This window comes from Oncorhynchus clarkii, chromosome 7 (genome assembly GCF_045791955.1).
Source record: "Oncorhynchus clarkii lewisi isolate Uvic-CL-2024 chromosome 7, UVic_Ocla_1.0, whole genome shotgun sequence".
Taxonomy (NCBI): domain Eukaryota; kingdom Metazoa; phylum Chordata; class Actinopteri; order Salmoniformes; family Salmonidae; genus Oncorhynchus; species Oncorhynchus clarkii.
In genome coordinates this window covers 25,171,773-25,195,286 of record NC_092153.1, presented here as the reverse complement: position 1 = coordinate 25,195,286, position 23,514 = coordinate 25,171,773, and the positions used below count along the sequence as shown (strand labels likewise).

Genomic DNA, 23,514 nt, shown 5'->3' with positions numbered 1-23,514 from the left:
TCAACCAATGTAAGAAGCCCGTTGACCTATCAGGAAGTTGTCTCCTGGTCATCTGATCCACAGACCTTCAAGTCCTTCACTCTGTCTTCATCCAGCAACATGGAGGCTCATCGACCAATGGAAAAAAAGCCGATTGAGCCATCAAGAAGTTGTCACCTTTTACTGGTCATCTGATCTCATTGCTTCAGGTCATTCACTCTATCTTCATCCAGCAGCAAAGGATGCCAGGAAGCGATTACACCTCTTCCAATGGCCGCCATCCCGTCATCAAGCTCAATGTGATCGATGGGCTTCCTCTGCCATTAGGTGTCTGCCGGCCATCTGTCCGTCCCTGTGTGTGTGTGTGTGTGTGTGTGTGTGTGTGTGTGTGTGTGTGTGAGACATTCCTCCCTCACAGGAAAAGATTAAGTGGCTCTTATGAGGTCTAAGGAGAAGGGCAGGAGTGGTCACAGCACGTTAACCTCTAATCCTGCCCTTTTCATGGGGTAGGAATGCTGTCTGCAGGGGGGAGTTGGGGATATGGAGGGTCACACTGCTTTCTTCTCTCATTTTCTTCCTTGCACTACTTGTTTTGAAATCAAAGTGCAGTGCAATTATTGGCTCTCGCTCTCTCTTTTCCCTTTCTCTGTCACACACATTCTCTCTTTCCTCCCCCTCTGTCTTTCATTACACCTGCTCACTGCTAGTTTGGGTCTATGTCATTGTTCTGGTGTGTCTGAATCCTCAACACCTTAGTATTCTGGATGGAGTCGTTCTAATTGGGACCTTTTGATCAGTCACTCTCACCCAGCGGTATCTCTTCATCCCGGATTCTGTGTGCTGTCCTGGACTCGATGACTGGCTCAAACAGTGCTTGGATAAACACACACACACACACACACACACCAAAGATCACTCTCTCCCTCCCAAATGAGTATGAAAGTAAGATGTGTAACTGACTCGTTAAATATTCATTTGTTTTTGACAGAAGTGGGGGGAAAAGGAGACAAGACAAATTGCCTGGAGCTAGTGCTTTGTGCATGAATCGTTAAAATATGCCAGAAATCAGAAACGCAAACAACTAAAATAAAGCCCATATTTCACGTGCCGCCCTTGGGTGACAGATGCATCTCTCACTCTGTGGCCGTCAGAGAGGGAGCGCCCCCCTCCCTCTCTCCTCTCATTCCTCTCTCGGGCTAAGCAGTCTGATTGACATGGCATTACACCCGGGACTGGCCAGACACTGTTTAAAGATGCGCGCGCACACACACACACACACCTTTCACTTTTCTCACACACACACACACACATACCTTTCACTTTCCTCATCATACACCTTTCACTTCACACGTACACACTCTTCCCACATGATGAAGACACTCCTGAGAACATTATCTATCACACCAGTCAGACCTCACACCCCGTAAACATCTTTCTCCGTCTCGTCTCGCTCAACTCACTATCTGCTTACTTCCCTGGTTCTTCGTCCATTCCCTATTCTCTTCATACCTTTGTGTTGTTTTCATTTCTTTGACTGTGCATCGGAGGCTCCTGTATGTCTAGATTTGGTCTGGGCGTGCTATTGGATGTCCATGCAGCCGGATGTGTTGCGGGCGCACGCGGTGTGCGTGTGCTTGCATGCGTATTGCATCCAGCGAGAAACGGTTAAATCAATAACAACACGGAACATTATTGGCCTACAGCTGAACTAATCGTCGTTTCACTCGAAGCTCGCTTCAACACCGTCTTTATTGCTCGACGGCAGTGGCGGTTCTAACGGCAATAGATTGATCTGGGAGGGTGGTTATGATCTATTTGGTCGTATAACTCTTAATACGAAGTGTTAATGGGAGGTGATTTAGCCCAAATTGCCGCCGCCTGCTGCAGTATGCATATGGAGAGAAATAAGATAAATAGATTTAATTATGCCCAGTGGGAATAATGAGAGACGAGAGACTCTGTTTTAATTATTGAAGGGGGGGGGGGGGGGCGTAGCTTTCTGCTGCCAGGAAGGAGCTGTGATTAGCTTCTCACGCTGTCAATCGGGGGAAGAAGAAGGTAGAGAGGGGTATAGTGAGGAAGTGTGTGGAGGGTGGCTGAGTTCTGTGTGCTTGTCTGTGTTTTCGAATGGAAGGAGAAAGAAAAAAACACAAATGAGTGATATGACCCCCTGCTTTTAGAAGGAGCGTTTTTAATTCTTTCTCAACATACTTGTACACTTCGAGCTTCTTAACTGTCCTCTGCGTGATGTACACTACTGCAGTATTCCAGTGTTCTGTACCAGAAAACACCAAAGAGCCCCTGTTACATCACACCTCTTTATGTTGTTTCTAATTGAACTCATCCCTACTTGTCTCTCTGGCTTCCAAAACTTCCAACTCCACCGAGGTACCGGTAGAAAATACACACAGCAATCTAATTACCGTGATAACATTTATAGGCTGTGAGATGAAGTGTTCTCTCTCTCTATCTCTCTCGCCGCCTCTGGAAACCTCACTGTTCTCTCTATTTCTAAGCTCCAGCCATGCCACACTTTCATGGGAGCTTTGGCTTATCCCTCCCCCTCTCTCTCTCTTTCTTTCTCATTTTCTCTCTCTCTCTCATTCTCTCGTTCATTTTCCATTTGCTCTCTTTCTTTCTCTTCTCTCTCTCTCTCTCTCTCTCTCTCTCTCTCTCTCTCTCTCTCTCTCTCTCTCTTCCTCTGTCTTCTATCTCTCGCTCTCTCTCTCTCTCGTTGACGTTCTCGCTCTTTCTCTCCCAGCTTGTTATTTTGGTACTCAAAAGCAGATGCATATTTTGCAAGGCATTATCCCCGCTTCTTTATGGGTGATCAACTCCTCATCCTCTGGAATGTGTAGGAATGGGTATATCATCATGTGTATTTCTGTCTCTCTCTCGTGTGTGTGTGTGTGTGTGTGTGTGTGTGTGTGTGTGTGTGTGTGTGTGTGGTGCTTTAGCTGGCCTAAGAGGGCAGGCCTACCCACCTGGAACAATGTCTGTGTGTGTGCGCGCATGAAACTGGAAGTGTGCCTGTGTCCGCAGTGTGTGTACACATGCTTGCATGCGTATTGCATATGTAACACCAGACGCACTGCGGGCACATCTCAGCTGTTAGCCTCAATCAATTCCATCATAGATGACAGGCGTCGTCAATGAACTCCCCTGACAGACCGACAGACAGACTGTAAAACTGTCTCCTGACACCATCACTCTTGCCGACTGAATGGCTGTTTAGCTAGTCGTTAGCGCTTCACCGGTAACCAGTTTCCCACTGGCCCCATCCAACAGCGCTGATGGAAGCCTATTTATTTACCGCTCTCTGCTTGTTGTCACACGGTAAAAAAATTCAAACCAGCTTCATTTCCTGAGCTGCCAACCACAGATGATAATGGAGGAAATGAGTCTAGCACACATACTGGTAAATAGGCTACAGTATGTTTCCTTACTCTGTCTATTTCCCTCCCCCTCCCTTGTACCTCTGTCTCCGTCTCTGTTTCTCCCTCTTTTTCCCTCCCTCCCTCCCTCCCCAGGGAGCCTATTCCACAGGTCGCAGGGCAATTACATCACCCAGGCTGTCTGTGATCTCACTGTGTTTTGAACCTCATTAGAAAGAAGACACAATCCTTTTCTTTTCCTCCCCCCCCCCCCCTTCTCTCACCCACTTCCTCAGAATGTCATGTAATGAGCATGGAGAAGCTTCTGGAAGAGGTGATTAAGGTGATGAGGCAAGGCGCCTTCCAAAAAAGCTGATTTTCACTGGGACTCAACCGGACAGTCTTTTGTCTTGTCATACTTGAACATTTTGGGGATATTGGTTCTAGTTTCTTCATTTCCTCTCACAAGGAGTGTCACTGTCGTAGACCCAAGAGCCATTCTGGTGACTCTGGCGCAGAGGCAGACTAATGATGAGAGCGCTCTGCTACTAATGGTTCCGTTTGGCCCCTTGTGACAGTAGGATCACATTAAACCGCGACACCAATGACCCAGTAACCCAGAGCATCCATCTTACACCATTATGAGAAGGTAATGCAGCCAGTGCTATGATGTAGGTGTTGTGTGTTTTTAAATGAGATCTCCCACTCTTTGCGCGGCTGTGTGCGGCTCCCAGTGAGCTTTCCCACACAGAGTGGTGTCTCGGCATCAAACGAGAACAGAAAACGACAATGAGAAATTACATCCGTATTTCTGAACGAACATGATTGCTAAGGACAAAGTTACACAGTGAGATTGTTCGGAGCTGGATTCTGTCTCGCTCGATGCGTTTTTGTTGTCGTTGTCTTAAAGCAAATCAGACTTCAAGTCTGACCACCAATTCAGATCTCCACACCACCTGATTGTCTTGGGAAAAGAAATGCTGAGGGAAGGGTAGAGGGAGAGATTAGCGAAATGAAGGAGTGAAAAATGATGATGGAGGGGAAATGGGTTTGTACCTTCCCCACGGCAGGTACATACACTGAGTGTACAAAACATCAGGAACATGCTCTTTCCTTGACCAGGTGAATCCAGGTGAAACTATGATCCCATTATTGAGGTTACTTGTTAAATCCACTTCAATCAGTCTAGATGAAGGGTAGGAGACCGGTTAAAGAAGGATTTTTAGGCTTTGATGCACAGATTGTGTATGTCTGCCATTCTTAGGGTGAATCGACGATTCAAAAGATTTAAGTGTCTTTGAACAGGGTATGGTAGTAGGTGCCAGGCACACCGGTTTGATTGTGTCAAGAACCGCAATGCTGCTGGATAGGCTTGGGCGGTATACTGTATACCGGGGTACTTGGGAAAGGACACGGGATGGTTTTCAATACCTTCAAAAAAAATATTGATTTTGAAGTTTTTCAATACATTTTAAATTAGTACCTGCCGTCAACTTGTGCACCTGCCACATCATTTTACATTATGAAGCTTGTCGTAGTTCCTCAGAACAGTTCCGCCAGTTACGTGTTCGTATGCAATTCACTACTAAATGTTTGCCATCAGATATTTTATAATGGCTTTCTGCAATCTGTTTTTCTCCCATTTGCTCCATGTACCCATGCTGCTCTTCCTTTCAGGAAATAATGAATCACAGGTGTTCATTTGCACAATTTCTCTTGTTAACTTAAGCTTGAAAAGGTCTACACATTCAGTAGCTACTAGCTGTGCTTGTATAACTTTATGAGCTGGATTTGCCTGTGTTTGCAATTGCTTTGTTCGTTTTCTCTCATTAGCATTTAGCTAACAGCGTCGATATGTAATTTCGCTATTAGATTTTTCACATTTTGTTAGCATTCTGGTAATAGAAGCCCAAAAGGCTTTTCTTGTGATTTTAGTGCCCCCTTGTGTGCTATGCCAGTAATACCGTAAAACCTGGAATTAGAGAAGGACGGTAATGATGATATGAAAATCTGCAGTTTCCCGTGTGATATGAAACGCTCTACAGTTTCCCGTGTGTGTCAAGAATGGTCCACCAGCCAAAGGCCACCCAGCCAACTCACCACAACTGTGGGAAGCATTGGAGTCGACATGGGCAAGAATCCCTGTCGGACGCAATCGACACCTTGCAGAGTTCATGCCCAGACGAATTGAGGCTGTTCTGAAGGGAATAGGGGGTGGGTCTAAATATTAGAAAGTGGTTCTTAATGTTTTGTACACTCAGCGTCTATCTAATTCTCTCTCTCTCTCTCTCTCTCTCTCTCACTCTCTCACACAGACACAGACACAGACACAGACAGTAGAAGTGGGAGATGCTCTAATTTATGTACACATAATGATCAGACCAGCTGTCGGCCTCCATCACACACGCACTACTGTGTGAAAGAGAGGGATGGGCTCACTTCTCTCATGGAGGGCCAGACTGCCAGTGTCATTGAAGTGTCTGTGAAATAGACATTACTGCCAGCATCATGCTAAGAATGGGCAATCATTTCACCCATTCATAGTACTGTTCTTCTGACAGTGATTCGGTGTCTGTTATCAAGCATCTTAGAGTAGTTCGCTGATCGAGGATCAGGTCCTTCCTGTCTATAATTTTAAAAGGCCAAGCTGACGCTTGAAAAGTATGGCTTAGGACTAACCCATGCACCTGGGTCAGGTGCAAAAGTGAAAAGGCTAAAATACTGTTACATTCCGTGATAAATTCCCCTCCAATCTGGCGATCCAGCAGCAGTGCACTGACCCTCGGCTGATTTGAGTGTGTCCTCTGTCTTCCATCAGGGTTGCCATTCACACCATGTCCCCCTCGGGGCTGTAATGAGAAGAGCCAGTGACAAGAATTAAGACAGGCCCCCTTGTCCCTAATGAGCTGAACACAGACATCAGATTGGACTCGGCAGGGAGCTGACTCGCACGCACAGGGCACACACCAAACACCGCAGACGCGTTCAGCATCAGCAAAAGTCGCAGATAGAAATGTCATGAATAGAGCTGATGGCGATCCCTTCTTCTCTACGTCAAAGAGGCGTGTTCGTTTTACATATATTTCTAGAAACGTCATGATTTCGTATTCTATATGTCACAGAGGTGTTGTTTGTTCTACAATCATGTGTTTCTATCTGGGTGTTTTCTGCTGAATGCGGCCCCCATCGGAAAGCGTTGTGGCAGTTTTGCCCCCAGGCCATGCCCCTGGTAACATGGGGCTATAAGACCAGACATACTCTACCTGACAGAACACCCATTGTGTAATAAAGATATGTGAATTCATCCATGGATTTGTATGTCTTGCTTGCCTGTGAAGGCCATTGGGGGAATAGTTAGTGGATCAGAGAACCGTGTTTTGGTTGAGTGTCCCTTCGGAAGCTTGAGAGCGACATGTGATTCAACTCCATGACTGGAGGGCAAAAACACTTTCGGGCCCGTAACCACAGTGTGCTGTAAAGGATCAGTTTTGCCTTTTGCGTCCAAATGATTGGAGGGGAGATCTGTTTCTAGATCAGCACTCCCACTGATGTTTTGTGAATACAAGTCCTGGTTTGCAACATGTAAAGTGTTGGTCCCATGTTTCATGAGCTGAATTAAAAGATACCATAAATGTTCCATATGCACAAAAAGCGTATTTCTCTAAAGTTATTTCTCTCAAATGCACTGAAACTATTTCTGATTGGCTGGGCCTGGCTCCCAAGTGAGTTGGCGGCACTGCCCAGTCATGTGAAATCCATAGATTAGGGTATATTTACCATGTTGCATTTTGCGTTTTCCCCGCTAATGGTTAAAGTTAGGATAGGGGGATGGGAAACTGATCTTAGATCTGTACCGAGGGGAAACTTCACCCCGGAGCTACACGCACTCACCTCTGTCTGTCAGCATGTCGTATCACTTCAGAATACATACTGTATATTAATACCAGTTAATCATCATCTCAACCACATTTCCAACTCACACCCACTGCATTAACCCACTCTAGCAAATGATCACACTGCATTATCACCAACCTTTAACCATTGTACCAGAGGAAAAGGTGCTAATAAACATGTGGGAGTGAGTTTGGTTCGTATGTGTGTAATAGTGTTTGTGTGAGCGATGGGCAGTGTTTCTCTGCTGTGAATTGCTAACGTGTGTGTGTGTGTGTGTACGCTAGTGCATGTGTGTGGTCGTCATGGTATCTGTGTGTGCACATACGTACAGTACCAGTCAAAGGTTTGGACACACCTACTCATTCCTTTGTTTTTCTTTCTTTTTTACTACTTTCCACATTGTAGGGTAATAGGGAAGACATCAAAACTATGAATTAACACAAATGGAATCATGTAGTAACCAAAAAAGTGTTAAACACTTTATATTATATTTTATATTTGAGATTCTTTGAAGTAGCCACCCTTTGCCACCCTTTGCCTTTGACAGCTTTGCACAGTCTTGGCATTCTCTAAACGAGCTTCATGAGGTAGTCACCTAGAATGCATTTCAATTAACAGGTGTGCCTTGTTAAGTCGATTTGTGGAATTTCTTTCCTCAATGCATTTGAGCCAATCAGTTGTTGTGACAAGGTAGGGGTGGTATACAGAAGTCCATATTAGGTCAAGAACAGCTCAAATAAGCAAAGAGAAACAACATCAAGGTCAGTCAATCTGGAAAATTTCAATTACCATCAAGCGCTATGATGAAACTGGCTCTCATGATGACCGCCACAGGAAAGGAAGACCCAGAGTTACCTATGCTGCAGAGGATAAAAGTTCATTAGAGTTAATGGCACCTCAGATTGCAGCCCAAATAAATGCTTCACAGAGTTCAAGTAACAGACACATCTCAACATCAACTGTTCAGAGGAGACTGCGTAATTAGGTCGAATTGCTGCAAAGAAACCACTACTAAAGGACACCAATAATTAGAAGTGACTTGCTTGGGCCAAGAAACACGAGTAATGGACATTAGACTGGTGGAAATCTGTCCGTTGGTCTGGAGTCCGAATTTGAGATCTTTTGTTTCAACTGCCGTGTCTTTGTGAGACGCACAGTAGGTAAACGGATGATCTCCACATGTGTGGTTCCCATTGTGAAGCATGGAGGAGGAGGTGTGATGGTATGGGGGTGCTTTACTGGTGACACTGTCAGTGATTTATTTAGAATTCAAGGCACACTTAACCAGCATGGCTACCACAACATTCTGCGGCGATACGCCATCCCATCTGGTTTGCGCTTAGTGGGACTATCATTTATTTTTCAACAGGACAATGACCCAAAACACACCTCCAGGCTGTGTAAGGGCTATTTTACCAAGAAGGAGAGTGATGGAGTGCTGCATCAGATGACCTGGCCTCCACAATCACCTGACCTCAACCCAATTGAGATGGTTTGGGATGAGTTGGACTGCGGAGTGAAGGAAAAGCAGCCAACAAGTGCTCAGCGTATGTGAGAACTCCTTCAACTGTTGTAAAATAATTCCAGGTAAAGCTGGTTGATAGGATGTCAAGAGTGTGCAAAGCTATCAAGGCAATTATTTATTTAACCTTTATCTAAGTAGGCAAGTCAGTTAATAACAAATTCTTATTACCAACGACGACCTACCCTGGCCAAACCCAGATGACGCTGGGCCAGATTTGCACCACCCTATGGGACTCCCAATCACGTCCGGATGTAATACAGCCTGGATTCGGACCAGGGACTGCAGTGACGGCTCTTGCATTGAGATGCAGTGCCTTAGACCGCTGTGCCACTCGGGAGCAGCAAGGCAAATGGTGGCTACTTTGAAGAATCTCAAATATAAAATCTGTTTTGTTTAACTATTTTTGGGGTTACTACATGATTCCATATGTGTTATTTCATAGTTTTGATGTCTTCACTATTATTCTACAATATAGAAAAAGTAAAAAATAAAGAGAAAAACCCTTGAATGAGAAGATGTGTCCAAACTTTTGACTGGTGTACTGTATTTGTGTGTGTGTGTGTGTGTGTGTGTGTGTGTGTGTGTGTGTGTGTGTGTGTGTGTGTGTGTGTGTGTGTACAGGGTCTATGTGTGTAATCGATGCTGTGCAGTGTCCTGCTGTGTGGAAGTGTGAACACATGTTTGGCTGCGGTGTGAACTGGATTCTGCTGTTTGGTTCCAAACATGAAGCCTCGGGTCCACTCCTTCTCTCACCTCTTGTCGTCTCTCCACTGCTATGTGGCCTGCTGCTCAACTAGTTCCTTTCATAATCTCTGCAGCCTCTATTGTCGCTTTACGAACTGCCACAATGTTTTGAATCCCAAATTAAACAACATCTTACAATTCTTTTCACTTTGTCTCTTTCTTTCTCTCTCAATCCCTCCAGGTTTGGCAAGAAAAAGGAGGAGAAGAGCAAGGCGGAGGTGAAGGCTGCCAAGCAGAAGTTGGAGGCTCTGAGCGAGGAGGAGTTGAACAAGATTGAGGAGGGAGTGAGGTGAGCTCACACAGTTTGCCCTGTTATCTGTGTGTAGACACCACGCTATCACATATATACAATGTATGCTGTTTTTTTGTCCAATCCCATCAAGTTAATGTGAGTTTGATTCAGACAGTGAGTGACGGTATCTATCCCCTCTTATATAACCGACAGACACGAGCTCCGATACATGGAGGTGCGGGACGGCCACGTGACCCCCGACCCCCTGCCACCCGACTTAGAGGACGATGACCATGACCCCAACTACGCCCGTATCAACACCTTTCGGGAGCCCCCCAAGGGCCCTTCGCCCTCCTACCTCAGCCGCACCCCTTCTCCTCAGCGAGCCCTCGGGGGACCACCCCCCGGCGGACCCTCGCACAGCCGCCAGCCCTCGGCAGAAGACTTAGAGGGGCTCTATGCCAAGGTTAACAAGCAGAGAGCCCCGCCCTCGACTTCCACGTCACAGCTTCAGCCCCCTCCGAGCGACAGGTGAGTTGATCCAAAAACCAAGAAATCACTCCTTCACAGTGCACTCCAATGTATGGCCTAGCGTTGCTGTAGTGGGTCATACTGTCACTATGGGGTCAGTGGGATTGGGCAAGCATGGGGGGATATTTTGTTATCTTCAAAGATCCATTTAAAAGCATTGATATCCATGATAAATACATTATCTATGTTAAAAGTTCTGTTTTTATTTAATTATTTAACTTATTTTTCTATACAAAATTTTGTATAATTAAAAATAAAACTTATTTAAATAAGAATTCAGACCCTTTACTATGAGACTCGAAATTTAGCTCAGGTGCATCCTGTTTCCATTGATCATCCTTGAGATTTTTCTACAACTTGATTGGATTCCACCTGTGGTAAATTCAATTGATTGGACATGATTTGGAAAGGCACACACCTGTCTATATAAGGTCCCACAGTTGACAGTGCATGTCAGAGCAAAACCAAGCCACAATGTTTAACTTCTTGCTTCTACTTGAGACGCAGACGTCTCAAGTAGGCACCTGGAAATGCAAATGCGCTACGCTAAATGCTAAATGTACTCGTTAAAACTCAAACGTTCATTAAAATATACATGTAGGGTATTGAATTAAAGCTACACTCGTTGTGAATCTAGCCAACAAGTCAGATTTTTAAAATGCTTTTCGGCGAAAGCATGAGAAGCTATTATTATAGCATGCAACACCCCAAAATGCCTGAAGGCGACGTAAATAAAATAATTAGCGTAGCCGGCGCTACACAAAAACGCAGAAATAAAATATAAAACATTCATTACCTTTGATGATATTCTTTGTTGGCACTCCTATATGTCCCATAAACATCACAAATTGGTCTTTTTCCCGATTAAATCCGTCCATGAATGCCCAAAATATCCATTTGTATAGCCTGTCTGCATCACGAAAAAAGCTCTCTTCCAACACGCAACGTCATGTTTAAAAATTATATAAGTTGCCTATATTCTTTGACAAAACACTTCAACCTACTTTTATAGCCCAACTTTAGGTATTTGTAAACGTTAATAAGCGATCAAATTGATCACTGGGCGATCTGTATTCAATAGCAGCTACAAAAGAAAAGTGTCCATTTTTCAATCTTCCAAAATCGATTGAGGTAGGCTGGATGGAATCACGGATCTATTGATAATGTCTCAATGGATTTTTGTCACTGAAAATGACGCTTTTGGCGACATCGTGTGGAAGCTGTAGGAATTGCATCCGTCTCCATATTATTTGGTTTCCTTTAAATAATCCATGAAAGGGGCGCATGGATACTTTTTTCAGATTTCAGTGACCAGTTTTTCTTGCGCTTTTCGATGAAACACACGCTCTGTTATAGTCACAGCCGTGATTTAACCAGTTTTAGAAACTTCAGAGTGTTTTCTATCCACACATACTAATCATATGCATATACTATATTCCTGGCATGAGTAGCAGGACGCTGAGAAGTTGCGCGATTTTTAACAGAATGTTCGAAAAAGGAGGGGGTAGGATAAAGAGGTTAAGGAATTGTCTGTAGAGCTCTGAGACAGGATTGTGTTGCAGATCTGGGGAAGGGTACCCAAATATTCCCCAACAACACAGTGGCCTATTCTAGATGGAAGAAGTTTGGATCCACCAAGACTCTTCCTAGAGCCGGCCAAACTGAGCAATCGGGGGAGAAGGGCCTTGGTGAGGGAGGTGACCAAGAACCCAATGGTCATGCTGACAGAGCTCCAGAGTTCCTCTGTGGAGATGGGAGAACCTTCCAGAAAGACAACCATCTCCGTATCACTCCACCAATCAGGCCTTTATGGTAGAGTGGCCAGACGAAAGCCACTTGTCAGTAAAGGGCACTTGGAGTTTTCCAAAAGGCACCTAAAGGACTCTCGGACCATGAGAAACAAAATTCTCTTGTCTGATTAAACCAAGATTGAACTCTTTGGCCTGAATGCCAAGCGTCACATCTGGAGGAAACCTGGCACCATCCCTACGGTAAAGCATGGAGGTGGCAGAATCATGCTGGGGGATGTTTTTCAGCGGCCGGGACTGGGAGACTAGTCAGGATTGAGGGAAATATGAACGGAGCAAAGTACAAAGAGATCCTTGATGAAAACCTCAGACTAGGACGAAGGTTCACCTTCCAATAGGACAACAACCCTAAGCACACAGCCAAAACAATACAGGAGTGGCTTCTGGACAAGTCTCTGAATGTCCTTTAGTGGCCCAGCCAGAGCCTGGACTTGAAGCCGATTGAACATCTCTAGAGAGACCTGAAAATAGCTGTGCAGCGACACTCCCCATATGCAGAGAAGAATGGGAGAAACTCCCCAAATACAGGTGTGACAAGCTTGTAGCGTCATACCCAAGAAGACTCAAGGCTGTAATCGCTGCCAAATACTCTTCAACAAAGTACTGATTAAAGTGTCTGAATACCTATGTAAATGTATGATTTCATTTATTTTTTTAGATTTGCTTAAATTTCTAAACCCTGTTTTTGCATTATGGAGTATTGTGTGTAGATTGATGAGGGGAAAAAAACAATTTAATCAATTGTAGAATAAGTCTGTAATGTAAGAAAATATGGAAAAACTCAAGGAGTCTGAATATTTTCCGAATGTGCTGTATCGCTAACAACCCAACACACAGCCGTGGATGCATCATTTATGAGAATACTTTCGCCATTTCTCAGCGCGAGGGTTTAGGGTCCGCAGACCCTCAAGCTTTGCCCGAAGCAAACATTTAAAGTACGCTGTTTAGAATCATTAAGTAGGTGGTGTCATTTTAAAGGGAAAGAGGTAACAAACAAAGTCTACACCAGGAAAAAATGTCAAAGCCTGTTCTCTTTGCTACCACACGACAAGCAGTACCAGTGCACCAAGTCTGTAACCAACAGGACCCTGAACAGCCTCTACCCCCAAGCCATACAACTGCTAAACAAGACTGCTACATAGCTAATCAAATGGCTATCCGGACTACCTGCATTAGCCCTTATTTGCACTAACTCTCTTGTGCTGACTCTGAACACACACTCGACCCTACCCACACACACTCACACATACTTACACTGAAACCCCAACACACACACATACACACACACACACACACACACACACACACACACACTACATACGCCCACACATAGAATGCACACACATGCATACTGACACCACACGTTCACACTCACCACATATGCTGCTGCTACTGTCTATTATCTACCGTGTTGCCTAGTCACTTTACACCTACCTATATGTGCATAGCTACTTCAAATAACTCGTATCCCTGCACATCAACTCCGTGCAGGTGCTGCCTTTATATAGCCATGTTGTTTTATACTCCTTATTGTCATTCATAATCCACTGTGTGTTTCTTCCTCATGTCACGATTTACTTAAAACATATATATATATATTTTTAAAATCTTTATCTTAACTCTGCATTGTTGGGAAAGGACCCCTAAGTAAGCATTTCACTGTTAGTCTACACCGGTTTACGAGGGATATGACGAATAACGTTTGATTTCATTTGAACGTTTGAGGGAGGTTGCGATAGAGGGAAGGAAAAGGGAGCGAGAGGGAAGGGAAAGGAACAGATTGACTGCTGTGAAGGGAACGAGTCGGACAGAGAGCGGGGGGACAAAAGGGGAGGATAATTAGCCACAGTCTAGCAGCTTGACAGACCAGTGAGGCTCCTCCCCTCTCGTCTAACTGGCCACTTAATTATTTCTATTTCTCCGCCCTTGCTGTCTCTTCGTCTCTCCCTCTCCTCTCCCTGCTCGACTACAGCAGCATAATTTGAACACTCCATATTCTACTGACATTTGTAATGGATGACTAATTCGAGCTAGAAACAGCGTGACATGATCAATTTAGTCTGGTTGGAATTGACTGTATGATAGTTTAGTTACGCCACATAGTCCTGGGTTCCAACCACACACACACGCACACGTTTGCAGACTTAAAACACACATCTGCTTGCGAAAAGCACCCATTCATTGATTCATTCATGCATATGGACACACAGCTTTGCCCGACACACACTCAAACCCGCTCAGTGTTTTTTTTTTCAGCGAAGCCTTTTTGTAACCTAGCAACACTCCAGTCTAGAATCCAATGCCGCTTTTAGAGGACCAATTTGGATAGGGGAGAATTCTATTATATTGTGGCTTCATTTGTGTGTGTGTGTGTGTGCATACAGACCTACGTGTGTGTTTGATGTGCACATGCTCAGTAGTGGTAGTTCTCCTCCCCCCTCACCTGTCAGAGAGGAGAAAGTTGACTCTGGAGTGTCTACATCATTTAGTGCTGGAAATGTTTTCATTAGGACTTCGATGGCAGGTGTGTCCATGGATGGGCGTCACATTTGATTACAGCGACACTAGAGGCTGACCTGTGGAGAGAAAAAACGTAGCTACGCTTGTCAAATATTATTAGAGAATAGGTCAGCCAGTCTCTCCACAGACCAGGGAAAGAAAGGAAGGAAGGAAGGAAGGAAGGAAGGAAGGAAAGAAAATAGTCACCTGAGGAGTTTCTTATCAAGCCTTGTTGCTTATGTATTGCATTTCAATGTTGTTAAATAAAAAATATGAACGTCAGAATACAAAGTATATAGCCATAATTCTAGACACTAGTCCATCTAGTGTGCACTCGTGGTGTCAGTTGAAAAGTGTGGGTTGGACTTCTCCAGAACTATGCTGATGGAATCGTTGTACACACGCACCATTGCCCTCTCAGCCACCATAATTGCAACGTTCCTCAGCGGATGATCAACACGGCACCATTTCCTTTTCCTTAAATATTCCTTCGTCCTGTCCTGTCCTCTCTTTGATGTGGCCAGTCAGAGACAGTCCCAGTCCCGGTGGCCCTAGTTCATTGGCCAAGTCTCCCTAATTAGTCCTCCTGAGGTTGGACGTATACACACACAGGTTTGACAAACATCCCTGAGACCAAAGGGAATGGAAGGTTCTGAAAGTTCTGTCTCCCCCGACCCTCCCCCCTGGAAAAGAGGGAAAATGGATATCTTTACCCTTTACTGAACTTTCCACTGGCGCTCTGGTCTCCCTGGTGTCTGGCTGGCAAACAAGAGGAGAAATTAGCTTCTGATGACAACCTGGTCTGAGGCTCCAATAGACATACAGGAATGGACTTACACACACACACACACACACAGACAAAGAAACACACGTGCCTGCATAGACCTGACCTCAAAGGCCAGCTGAATCACCACTTCTGTATCCAAAATAGCTTCGCAGTAATCTTAGTATTTATGCTTTCTGCCTAAAGTGTATGCTTAATGGAGGAGATATAACCTCACATTATTCTGAAATGTTTGTATTCTCTTAAACAGTTGAACTAAGTACAGAACCCTCTGCCCAGTTCCCACTAGGGTTAAATATCATCCCAGGAAAATGTTCCATCCCGAGAATAAATCACTTTTCTCCCAGGTAACCCGGTATTTCCCGCCAAATCCGGGACTATCCTTCAAAAGCATTATAAAGCATATAATTATGCCTATGTCTGGATTTGATTAGAGCCTGATGCTACCTGAGCCTGATGAGCCATACATGAAATAAATGGTATGAGCCCTACATTAAAGACATTTAAATGAGGCCAAGCCCAAATGATTGTGCCGTTACCCAATGCATATATGATATAGGCTACTGCACATTACGCACAGCAGAAAAACATGAAAGCCCATAGATGTAGCTAGCTATATGCTCTCTTGGGTAAACATGTTTTTCTTATCTCCAGTAGTCTATATATAGGGTGATTATATTGTATCACTCTAGAACAGGATTATCTGTTGTGGGGTGCAGTCTGAATGAAGTTGATGGAGGGCGAACGACTTCGAGAGTGTGCTCCCGCGTGCACCGACGTTCAAGCGACAGGCTGTTTTAAAACTCTGCAGCTGCAATATGTTTTTTTTATATATCATCTTTACAATAAAGTGACCCCCGAAAACCAATAAGGTGACCCCCGAAAACCAATAAGGTGACCCCCGAAAGCCAGATGGAGATGGGTGAATCAGACACGCCCTCCATCTTTATATTACTGCATAGACTATGCTGCAGAAAAAAAGCAGGCCTACTTGTCACAAAAAAATACATTTACCATGGTGAGATGATAGGTCTACGCATTGTGAACTGTGCTCAATACTGAGATGGTGCTGTCTGTCCCCACCCTGAGCGTTGATTATCATGCAGAGGCTGCACCGAACCAATATTTAGACATGGCATATAATTGAACAGTTCCATTTCACACCATGTGTTCATATAAATAATTAATTTCAATTTACCGGGGTTATTTATCCTGGGAAAAGGGAGTAGTTTTGGGCGGCATATCTCGGTAGCCGGGGATCCCGCCATTCAACCATAGTGCCCACTACCTTCTCTCTCTCTCCCTTTATACTTCAAAGTACTTTCAGTAGCAGTTCCTATAGGTGCACTGAATTGTTGAGAATTGAAAACTGGTCACGGTGTGGAGAAATGCTCGATGCAAGAGCAATATTTTTAAGTGTTTTATTAAACAAAAATGTGCACAGGGACACCAAAACTATATTTCTGCAAGGTTTGTAATAATCTTGCACCCTCAAGATGGTGGACACTCGAGTGGCGCAGCATCTGCATCCCAGTGCAAGAGGCATTACTACACTCCCTGGTTCGAATCCAGGCTGTATCACATCAGGCTGTGATGCAGTGCCTTAGCCAAAATTGTCTCCGCATCGTCCTGATTTGGCCGGGGTAGGCCGTCATTGTAAATACTTGCCTAGTTAAATAAAGGTTTAAAAAAAATGTGAACTACACGGAGGTCCTAGTGTCTGCAGGTTTTCTCGCCACCCTTGTAGTTGATTGATAAATTAAGATCACTAATTAGTAAGGAACTCCCCTCAACTGTTTGTCTAAGTCTTAATTGAAAGGAATAATCAAAAACCCGCAGACACTCGGCCCTCCGTGGAATGAGGTTGACACCCCTGCTTAAATACTCTTCCTTATCTGTTCGTTGTTTCATCCTTCCGTGCCGAGTTCCAAAACATTACATGAAGGCTGAGACCTGGGGGTTGAATAGGCTATTCATTTGAAACTTCTTAATCACTTAAGGACACCCATGGCCGATTTTTATGGCTCAGGGGCCCAGATACCAATTACGAAGACTTGCTTTACGGTAACCTCTGACCTTAGAGAGGGTACCTAGAGACCAAATTCCAATAGGGAATAATCATCAAACTAGGGTTCTTATTAACAGAATGAATGGGGAGTCATTTAGTATGTACGGGCTGAACCTTCACATGGGCTGTGTCTAAAATGCCACCACCCTATTCCCTAAAAGAAGTGCACTACAAAGTGCAGGGCTACCTGACCCTCTTCCTGGAGAGCTACCCTCCTGTAGGTTTTTGCCTATCCCCAGTTGCAACTAACATGAGCTTATCAACCAGTTAATTGTTAGACTCAGGTGTGCTAGATTAGGTTGGAGCAAAAACCTACAGGAGGGTAGCTCTCCATGTACAGTCTGCTGCCTCAGTTTGTATGATGGCAATTTGCTATACTCCAGAATGTTATGAAGAGGGATCAGATGAATTGCAATTAATTTCAAAGTCCCTCTTTGCCATGCAAATTAACTGAATCCCCCCCCAAAAAACAATTCCACTGCATTTCAGCCCGGCCACAAAAGGACCAGCTGACATCATGTCAGTGATTCTCTCGTTAACACAGGTGTGCGTGTTGACTAGGACAAGGCTGGAGATCACTCTGTCATGCTGATTGAGTTTGAATAACAGACTGGAAGCTTCAAAAGGTGCTTGGTGCTTGGAATCATTGTTCTTCCTCTGTCAATCATGGTTACCTGCAAGGAAACATGTGCCGTCATCAATGCTTTGCACAAAAAGGGCTTCACAGGCAAGGATATTGCTGCCAGTAAGATTGCACCTAAATCAACCATTTATTGGCTCATCAAGAACTTCAAGGAGAGCGGTTCAATTGTTATGAAGAAGGCTTCAGGGCGCCCAAGAAAGTCCAGCAAGCGCCAGGACTGTCTCCTAAAGTTGATTCAGCTGCGGGAACGGGGCACCACCAGTACAGAGCTTGCTCAGGAATGGCAGCAGGCAGGTGTGAATGCATCTGCGCGCACAGTGAGGCGAAGACTTTTGGAGGATGGCCTGGTGTCAAGAAGACAGCAAAGAAGCCACTTCTCTCCAGGAAAAACATCAGGGACAGACTGATATTCTGCAAAAGGAACAGGGATTGGACTGCTGAGGACTGGGGTAAAGTAATTTTCTCTGATGAAATCCCCTTTCCAATTGTTTGGGGCATCCGGGAAAAAAGCTTGTCCGGAGAAGACAAGGTGAGCGCTACCATCAGTCCTGTGTCATGCCAACAGTAAAGCATCCTGAGACGATTCATGTGTGGGTTTGCTTCTCAGCCAAGGGAGTGGGCTCACTCACAATTATGCCTAAGAACACAGCCATGAATAAAGAATGGTACCGACACATCCTCTGAGAGCAACTTCTCCCAACCATCCAGGAACAGTTTGGTGACTAACAATGCCTTTTCCAGCATGATGGAGCACCTTGCCATAAGGCAAAAGTGATAACTAAGTGGCTAGGGGAACAAAACATTGATATTTTGGGTCCACGGCCAGGAAACTCCCCAGACCTTAATCCCATTGAGAACTTGTGGTCAATCCTCAAGAGGCTGGTGGACAAGCAAAAACCCACAAATTCTGATAAACTCCAAGCATTGATTATGCAAGAATGGGCTGCCATCAGTCAGGATGTGGCCCAGAAGTTAATTGACAGCATGCCAGGGCGGATTGCAGAGGTCTTGAAGAAGAAGGGTTAACACTGCAAATATTGACTCTTTGCATCAACTTCATGTAATTGTCAATAAAAGCCTTTGGCACTTATGAAATGCTTGTAATTATACTTAATTATACTTCAGTAATCCATCGTAACATCTGACAAAAAATATCTAAAGACACAGCAAACTTTGTGGGAGTTAATATTTGTGTCAATCTCAAAACTTTTGGCCACGACTGTACAGGGTTGGGCAGCCCTGCACTTTGTAGTGCACTACTTTTAGGGCATAGGATGTCATTTTGCACGCATCCATGATCTCTCCTCTGAGGAAGAATGTCATGACTTGCTGCCCTGCAGTTTCAGCACAAGACCTAATGGTATTTATTTATTTCTGCAACACTGATATCTGGAGGGTCTCCGATGTGCCGGGGAACATCATTATAATAATTTTTTCATTACGAGAGACGACATGCACGCTCAATCAAGATGGCAGCCCTAACGACGGATCGAGGACCGCATCAATGGGTTTTTGAAAATGGGTTCTTTCTCTGCTCTGAATGTCCCTGCTCAGCTGCTGTAGCTACGGGGGGGGGGGGGGGGGGGGGGGTGAAAGGATTGCTAAAACATTTTTTTAAACATCCTCACCTTAAACAGTGAAGTCCTCAATTTCAAAACAAACAGCATCAGAGCATCAGCGATGCTACGTGAAGAACGAGGGTCTGTCTTCACGTGTTCCTTTCGGGCCGAGTCCTAATTTGGACCTTCTTGTAAATTGTGCATTTAAAGCAATGGAAGAATTAGGCGAAATACATTTATGTGCCCAAATTTCAAGTTGGTATTGCGCCCCGAGTGGTGGTAGCTGCAGGGTATTGTGTTTGTGTGTTTGTCTATGTGTCCGTTTGATTGTGTGGCAGGTGAGGGACTGCAGATCTGTTCCTCTGTGTGTCAGGCTGGGCTGGGTTGTGTAGAGAGAGAGAGAGACTCTGCATACAAATCGATGTCTGCCTCAGTCTGTCCCCATTGACTGGCGGTAGGATGATTTAGAACAACACATTCACATCCTCTTGTCAGCGCACCACCACCAGAGCACCAGCCAGGCCTGCTAATTAAGGCCATGGTCATTAACGGAACTTTTAGCATGTATGCCTGTGCTGGTTCCCCTCTAATGAAGCTCTCACTCCTGCCCAAGAATCAATACCTGCCGTGGGTCACATCATTAGTATGAGTGGGAGAGGTTGGGAGTCTAGTTAGTTTGTGCATTATGTGGGTGTGTATGCATCAATTAGTATGTTTGTGTGTGTGGGTTACCGAACTTGGTAAGTTCTTTCTCTCGCTCTTCCTCGCAGTCTCTCATCTTATATTGGTCTGTGGTCTCTTTCCGTGTAATACACAGTACATTTTACATACGGTCTGTATATGGTTCCTGTGTTATGGTTGATGTGTCAGCCTGGGAATTTATTGGAACTCTTTCGCTTTTTTTTCTCTCTTTCTCTCAGTGAGCGTGTCCAGAAGCTCAGGAGAGAGCTCCAGCAGGCCCGTGCTGCGCCCGCTTATGAGGAGCTAGAGGTCATCCGCCGCAGAGCCCTCGACCACGACCCACCACGAGTGAGTGTGTGCGTGTGCGCGTGTGCACGCGCATGTGTGCACTCGGGCACATGATGCATCTGTGTGCGTGCTTGAATGCATGAGTGCGTGCATGTGTACATGAATGTGTGTGTGTCCTCACTTGGAGACCTCGGGCTCGCCTCTCGCTGTGCCTACGCAGATCACAGCGACGAGATGAACCACCACAAGTGGTTTACATGCATCTTCTCAACAGAACATGGAGATTAACTCCATGATAATCCATACTTCAAGTCCCTGTCCACTGCCTAGAGACACCAAGTGTCTTTCTCTGGCTGATTCACAAATGGCACCCTATTCCCTATAAAGTGCACTACTTTTGACCAGAGCCTGAGCTAGGGTGCCATTTGGGACGAGCACACTCTGGCTCTGAGAGAATGGAGAAGCCCACAAGCCTCAAAAGGCCCACAAGCCTCAAAAGGCCCACAAGCCTCAAAAGACTCACCTGAAGGTAACCCGGTACCAGCTTTTTTAAAATGTGATGAATGGAAGTATACACTGAGTATACAAAACATTAAGAACGCCTGCTCTTTTCATTAGACTGACCAGGTGAATCCAGGTGAAAACTATGATCCCTTATTGATGTCAACTGTTAAATCCTCCTCAATCAGTGTAGGTAAAGGTGAAGGTGTGGCTAGTATGTGTTAAAGACAGGTTTAAGCCTCGAGGCAATTGAGACATAGATTGTGTATTTGTTGCAATTCAGAGGGTGAATGGGCAAGACAAAAGATTTCAGTGCCTTTGAACAGGGTATAGTAGTAGGTGCCAGGCGCACCGGTTTGAGGGTGTGAAGAACAGCAACGATGCTGGGTTTTTATACCCTCAACCGTTTCTCCTGTGTATCAAGAATGGTCCACTACCCAAAGGACATCCAGCCAACTTGACCAAAATGTGGGAAGCTTTGAAGTCAGCTTGGACCAGCATCCCTGTGGAACAATTTCGACACATTGTAGAGTCCATGCCCTGAAGAATTGAGGCTGTTCTGAGTGCAAAAGGGGGTTCAACTCAATATTAGGAAGGTGTTCCTAATGTTTTGTACACTCAGTGTGGATCATAATATGGATCATTCCATAGGATATCACCAGGCAGTATTATCATATGGGGATGTGATGGTGTACTTATTAATTTCCCTTTGTGCGTATGGTAAATAAGGAGGATTTTGCAACAGGCAATTGTAATAAAGCTGTGTGTGTGTGTGTGGGCGTTTATGTTTGTGTGCAGGCGTTGGCATGTTTTGCTCCCAATTGTGGAGCCGAGTCGCAGACGATCCATGTTGTCTTAAAGCCTGGCCGGGTTTATTTGGAGCTCTACAGTGGCAGCACCCTCTTTCTCTCTCCATTTCTCTCTCTTTAAGTAAATAAACATTAAGGTGGTGACATTTTCATATGATCTTTTTTAGCACTACTGCTCAACCTAAACAAACATTCTCTCACTCTCACTCACTCACTCACTCACTCACTCACTCACTTCTGGTTGCGTGTGTGGAACCGTCTTCTAACGTTGCCCAAGCACTGAGACCGTTAAAGCATCCTTCTGATCCCCGGTTCTGTTTTGATCCGTCGAAGAGCATTATTCACACGCTGAAACAGCCTAACGATGCCTCTTGGAATCGGTTGTTGTGTGTTCCTTCGAATGCCCTTATTCAAACGTGTAGACAATTAGGAAGCAGTGATTGGGGAGGCAACTCGCCCTCTGATTGTTAGTTGCAGTAGAAACAAATGCAGCGTCAACAGCACAGCTGTAGGTGCTTCCCCTGAGGCAGCTGCTTATGGAAAATGATCATTTAAACAGAGACTCCGATGAAATCAAAGGCTGCGACAGAAAGCATATGTTAAACCTATAAACTGGATAGCCCATGTAGAATGTGTGAGGTAAACCTTGAGAACAAAAATAAATATTGTAAGTTAAATGGAAAGAGACAGCAGACCAATAGTTACAACATATACAGAGAGGGAGAGTGAATCAAATGTTTCAACGTTTCATTCACTCTGGCAATTGTTGCGCCCGTGTCTCCCTGCGTGTAGCCTGTTTTGTGCCCTCCTTTCAGCTGTCTTTCTTTGCTCTTTTCAGCAGCCTGGTCTGGTCGCCTTGAATGTTTTCAAAGATTTAATGACACTTGAGTATTGCGCTGCTCATACAAGGTCACATGAGGCCCGTTCTTCCTTTATGTAGCTCCAGCGCGTGGCGCTGGGAAACATTGCTTCATTGAAAAGATTATATGTAGCATTTCTCCATCTTTTAAAAAATATATTATTTTTCTATGTCTTCAGTTTCACAGACCAGACAATAACCGCAAACATAAAATACAATAAGAGTAGTTTTTATGTGTCCTTTCTATTTAATTATTTGTCACTGGGAGTACACTATCCTGCTTAGTAACCTGCATACCTGATTCGTTTACTCCTCAATAACACAAATTTGGAACATTAAATACAGTAAGGGAATTTAACCAACAAGATATTAGATAGCCCCCCCACCACCACTCTCCATCCCCTGTTAAAACATCTCCAACTTAAAACAAATTAAACCATTTGATGCTTCATTCAAAGCCTTTATCCACACATTAAATACTTTTTTCTCATCAAGGTGTGTGTGTGTGTGTGTGTGTGTGTGTCTGATCCTTTTCTCATCTTTTCTTGCCTGTGACTCCTGCATACTCTCTCTCGTGTGTTCCCTCTCTCCTTTTCATCCCATGTTCCCCTTCATCTCTACCTTTTTGTCTTGACCATGTCAGTCTCAGTACACACCCACATATACCATCTGTCCAAGCGCAGGGGCTGCGTCCCAAATAACACCCGATTATCAAAATAGCTCACTACTTTTGGCC

General features: G+C 44.7%; 1 protein-coding gene across 1 annotated transcript in view; it reads left to right on the top strand.

Annotated features, from left to right (window-relative positions):
* The window catches only part of LOC139413113 (partitioning defective 3 homolog B-like), a 166,093-nt gene that overhangs the window by 122,813 nt on the left and 19,766 nt on the right, over positions 1–23,514 (top strand). The window contains exons 19-21 of the mRNA XM_071160175.1: positions 9,698–9,805; positions 9,962–10,279; positions 20,561–20,669. Of these exons, the coding sequence (XP_071016276.1) occupies positions 9,698–9,805; positions 9,962–10,279; positions 20,561–20,669 (535 nt within the window). The remainder of the gene's footprint in view (positions 1–9,697; positions 9,806–9,961; positions 10,280–20,560; positions 20,670–23,514) is intronic.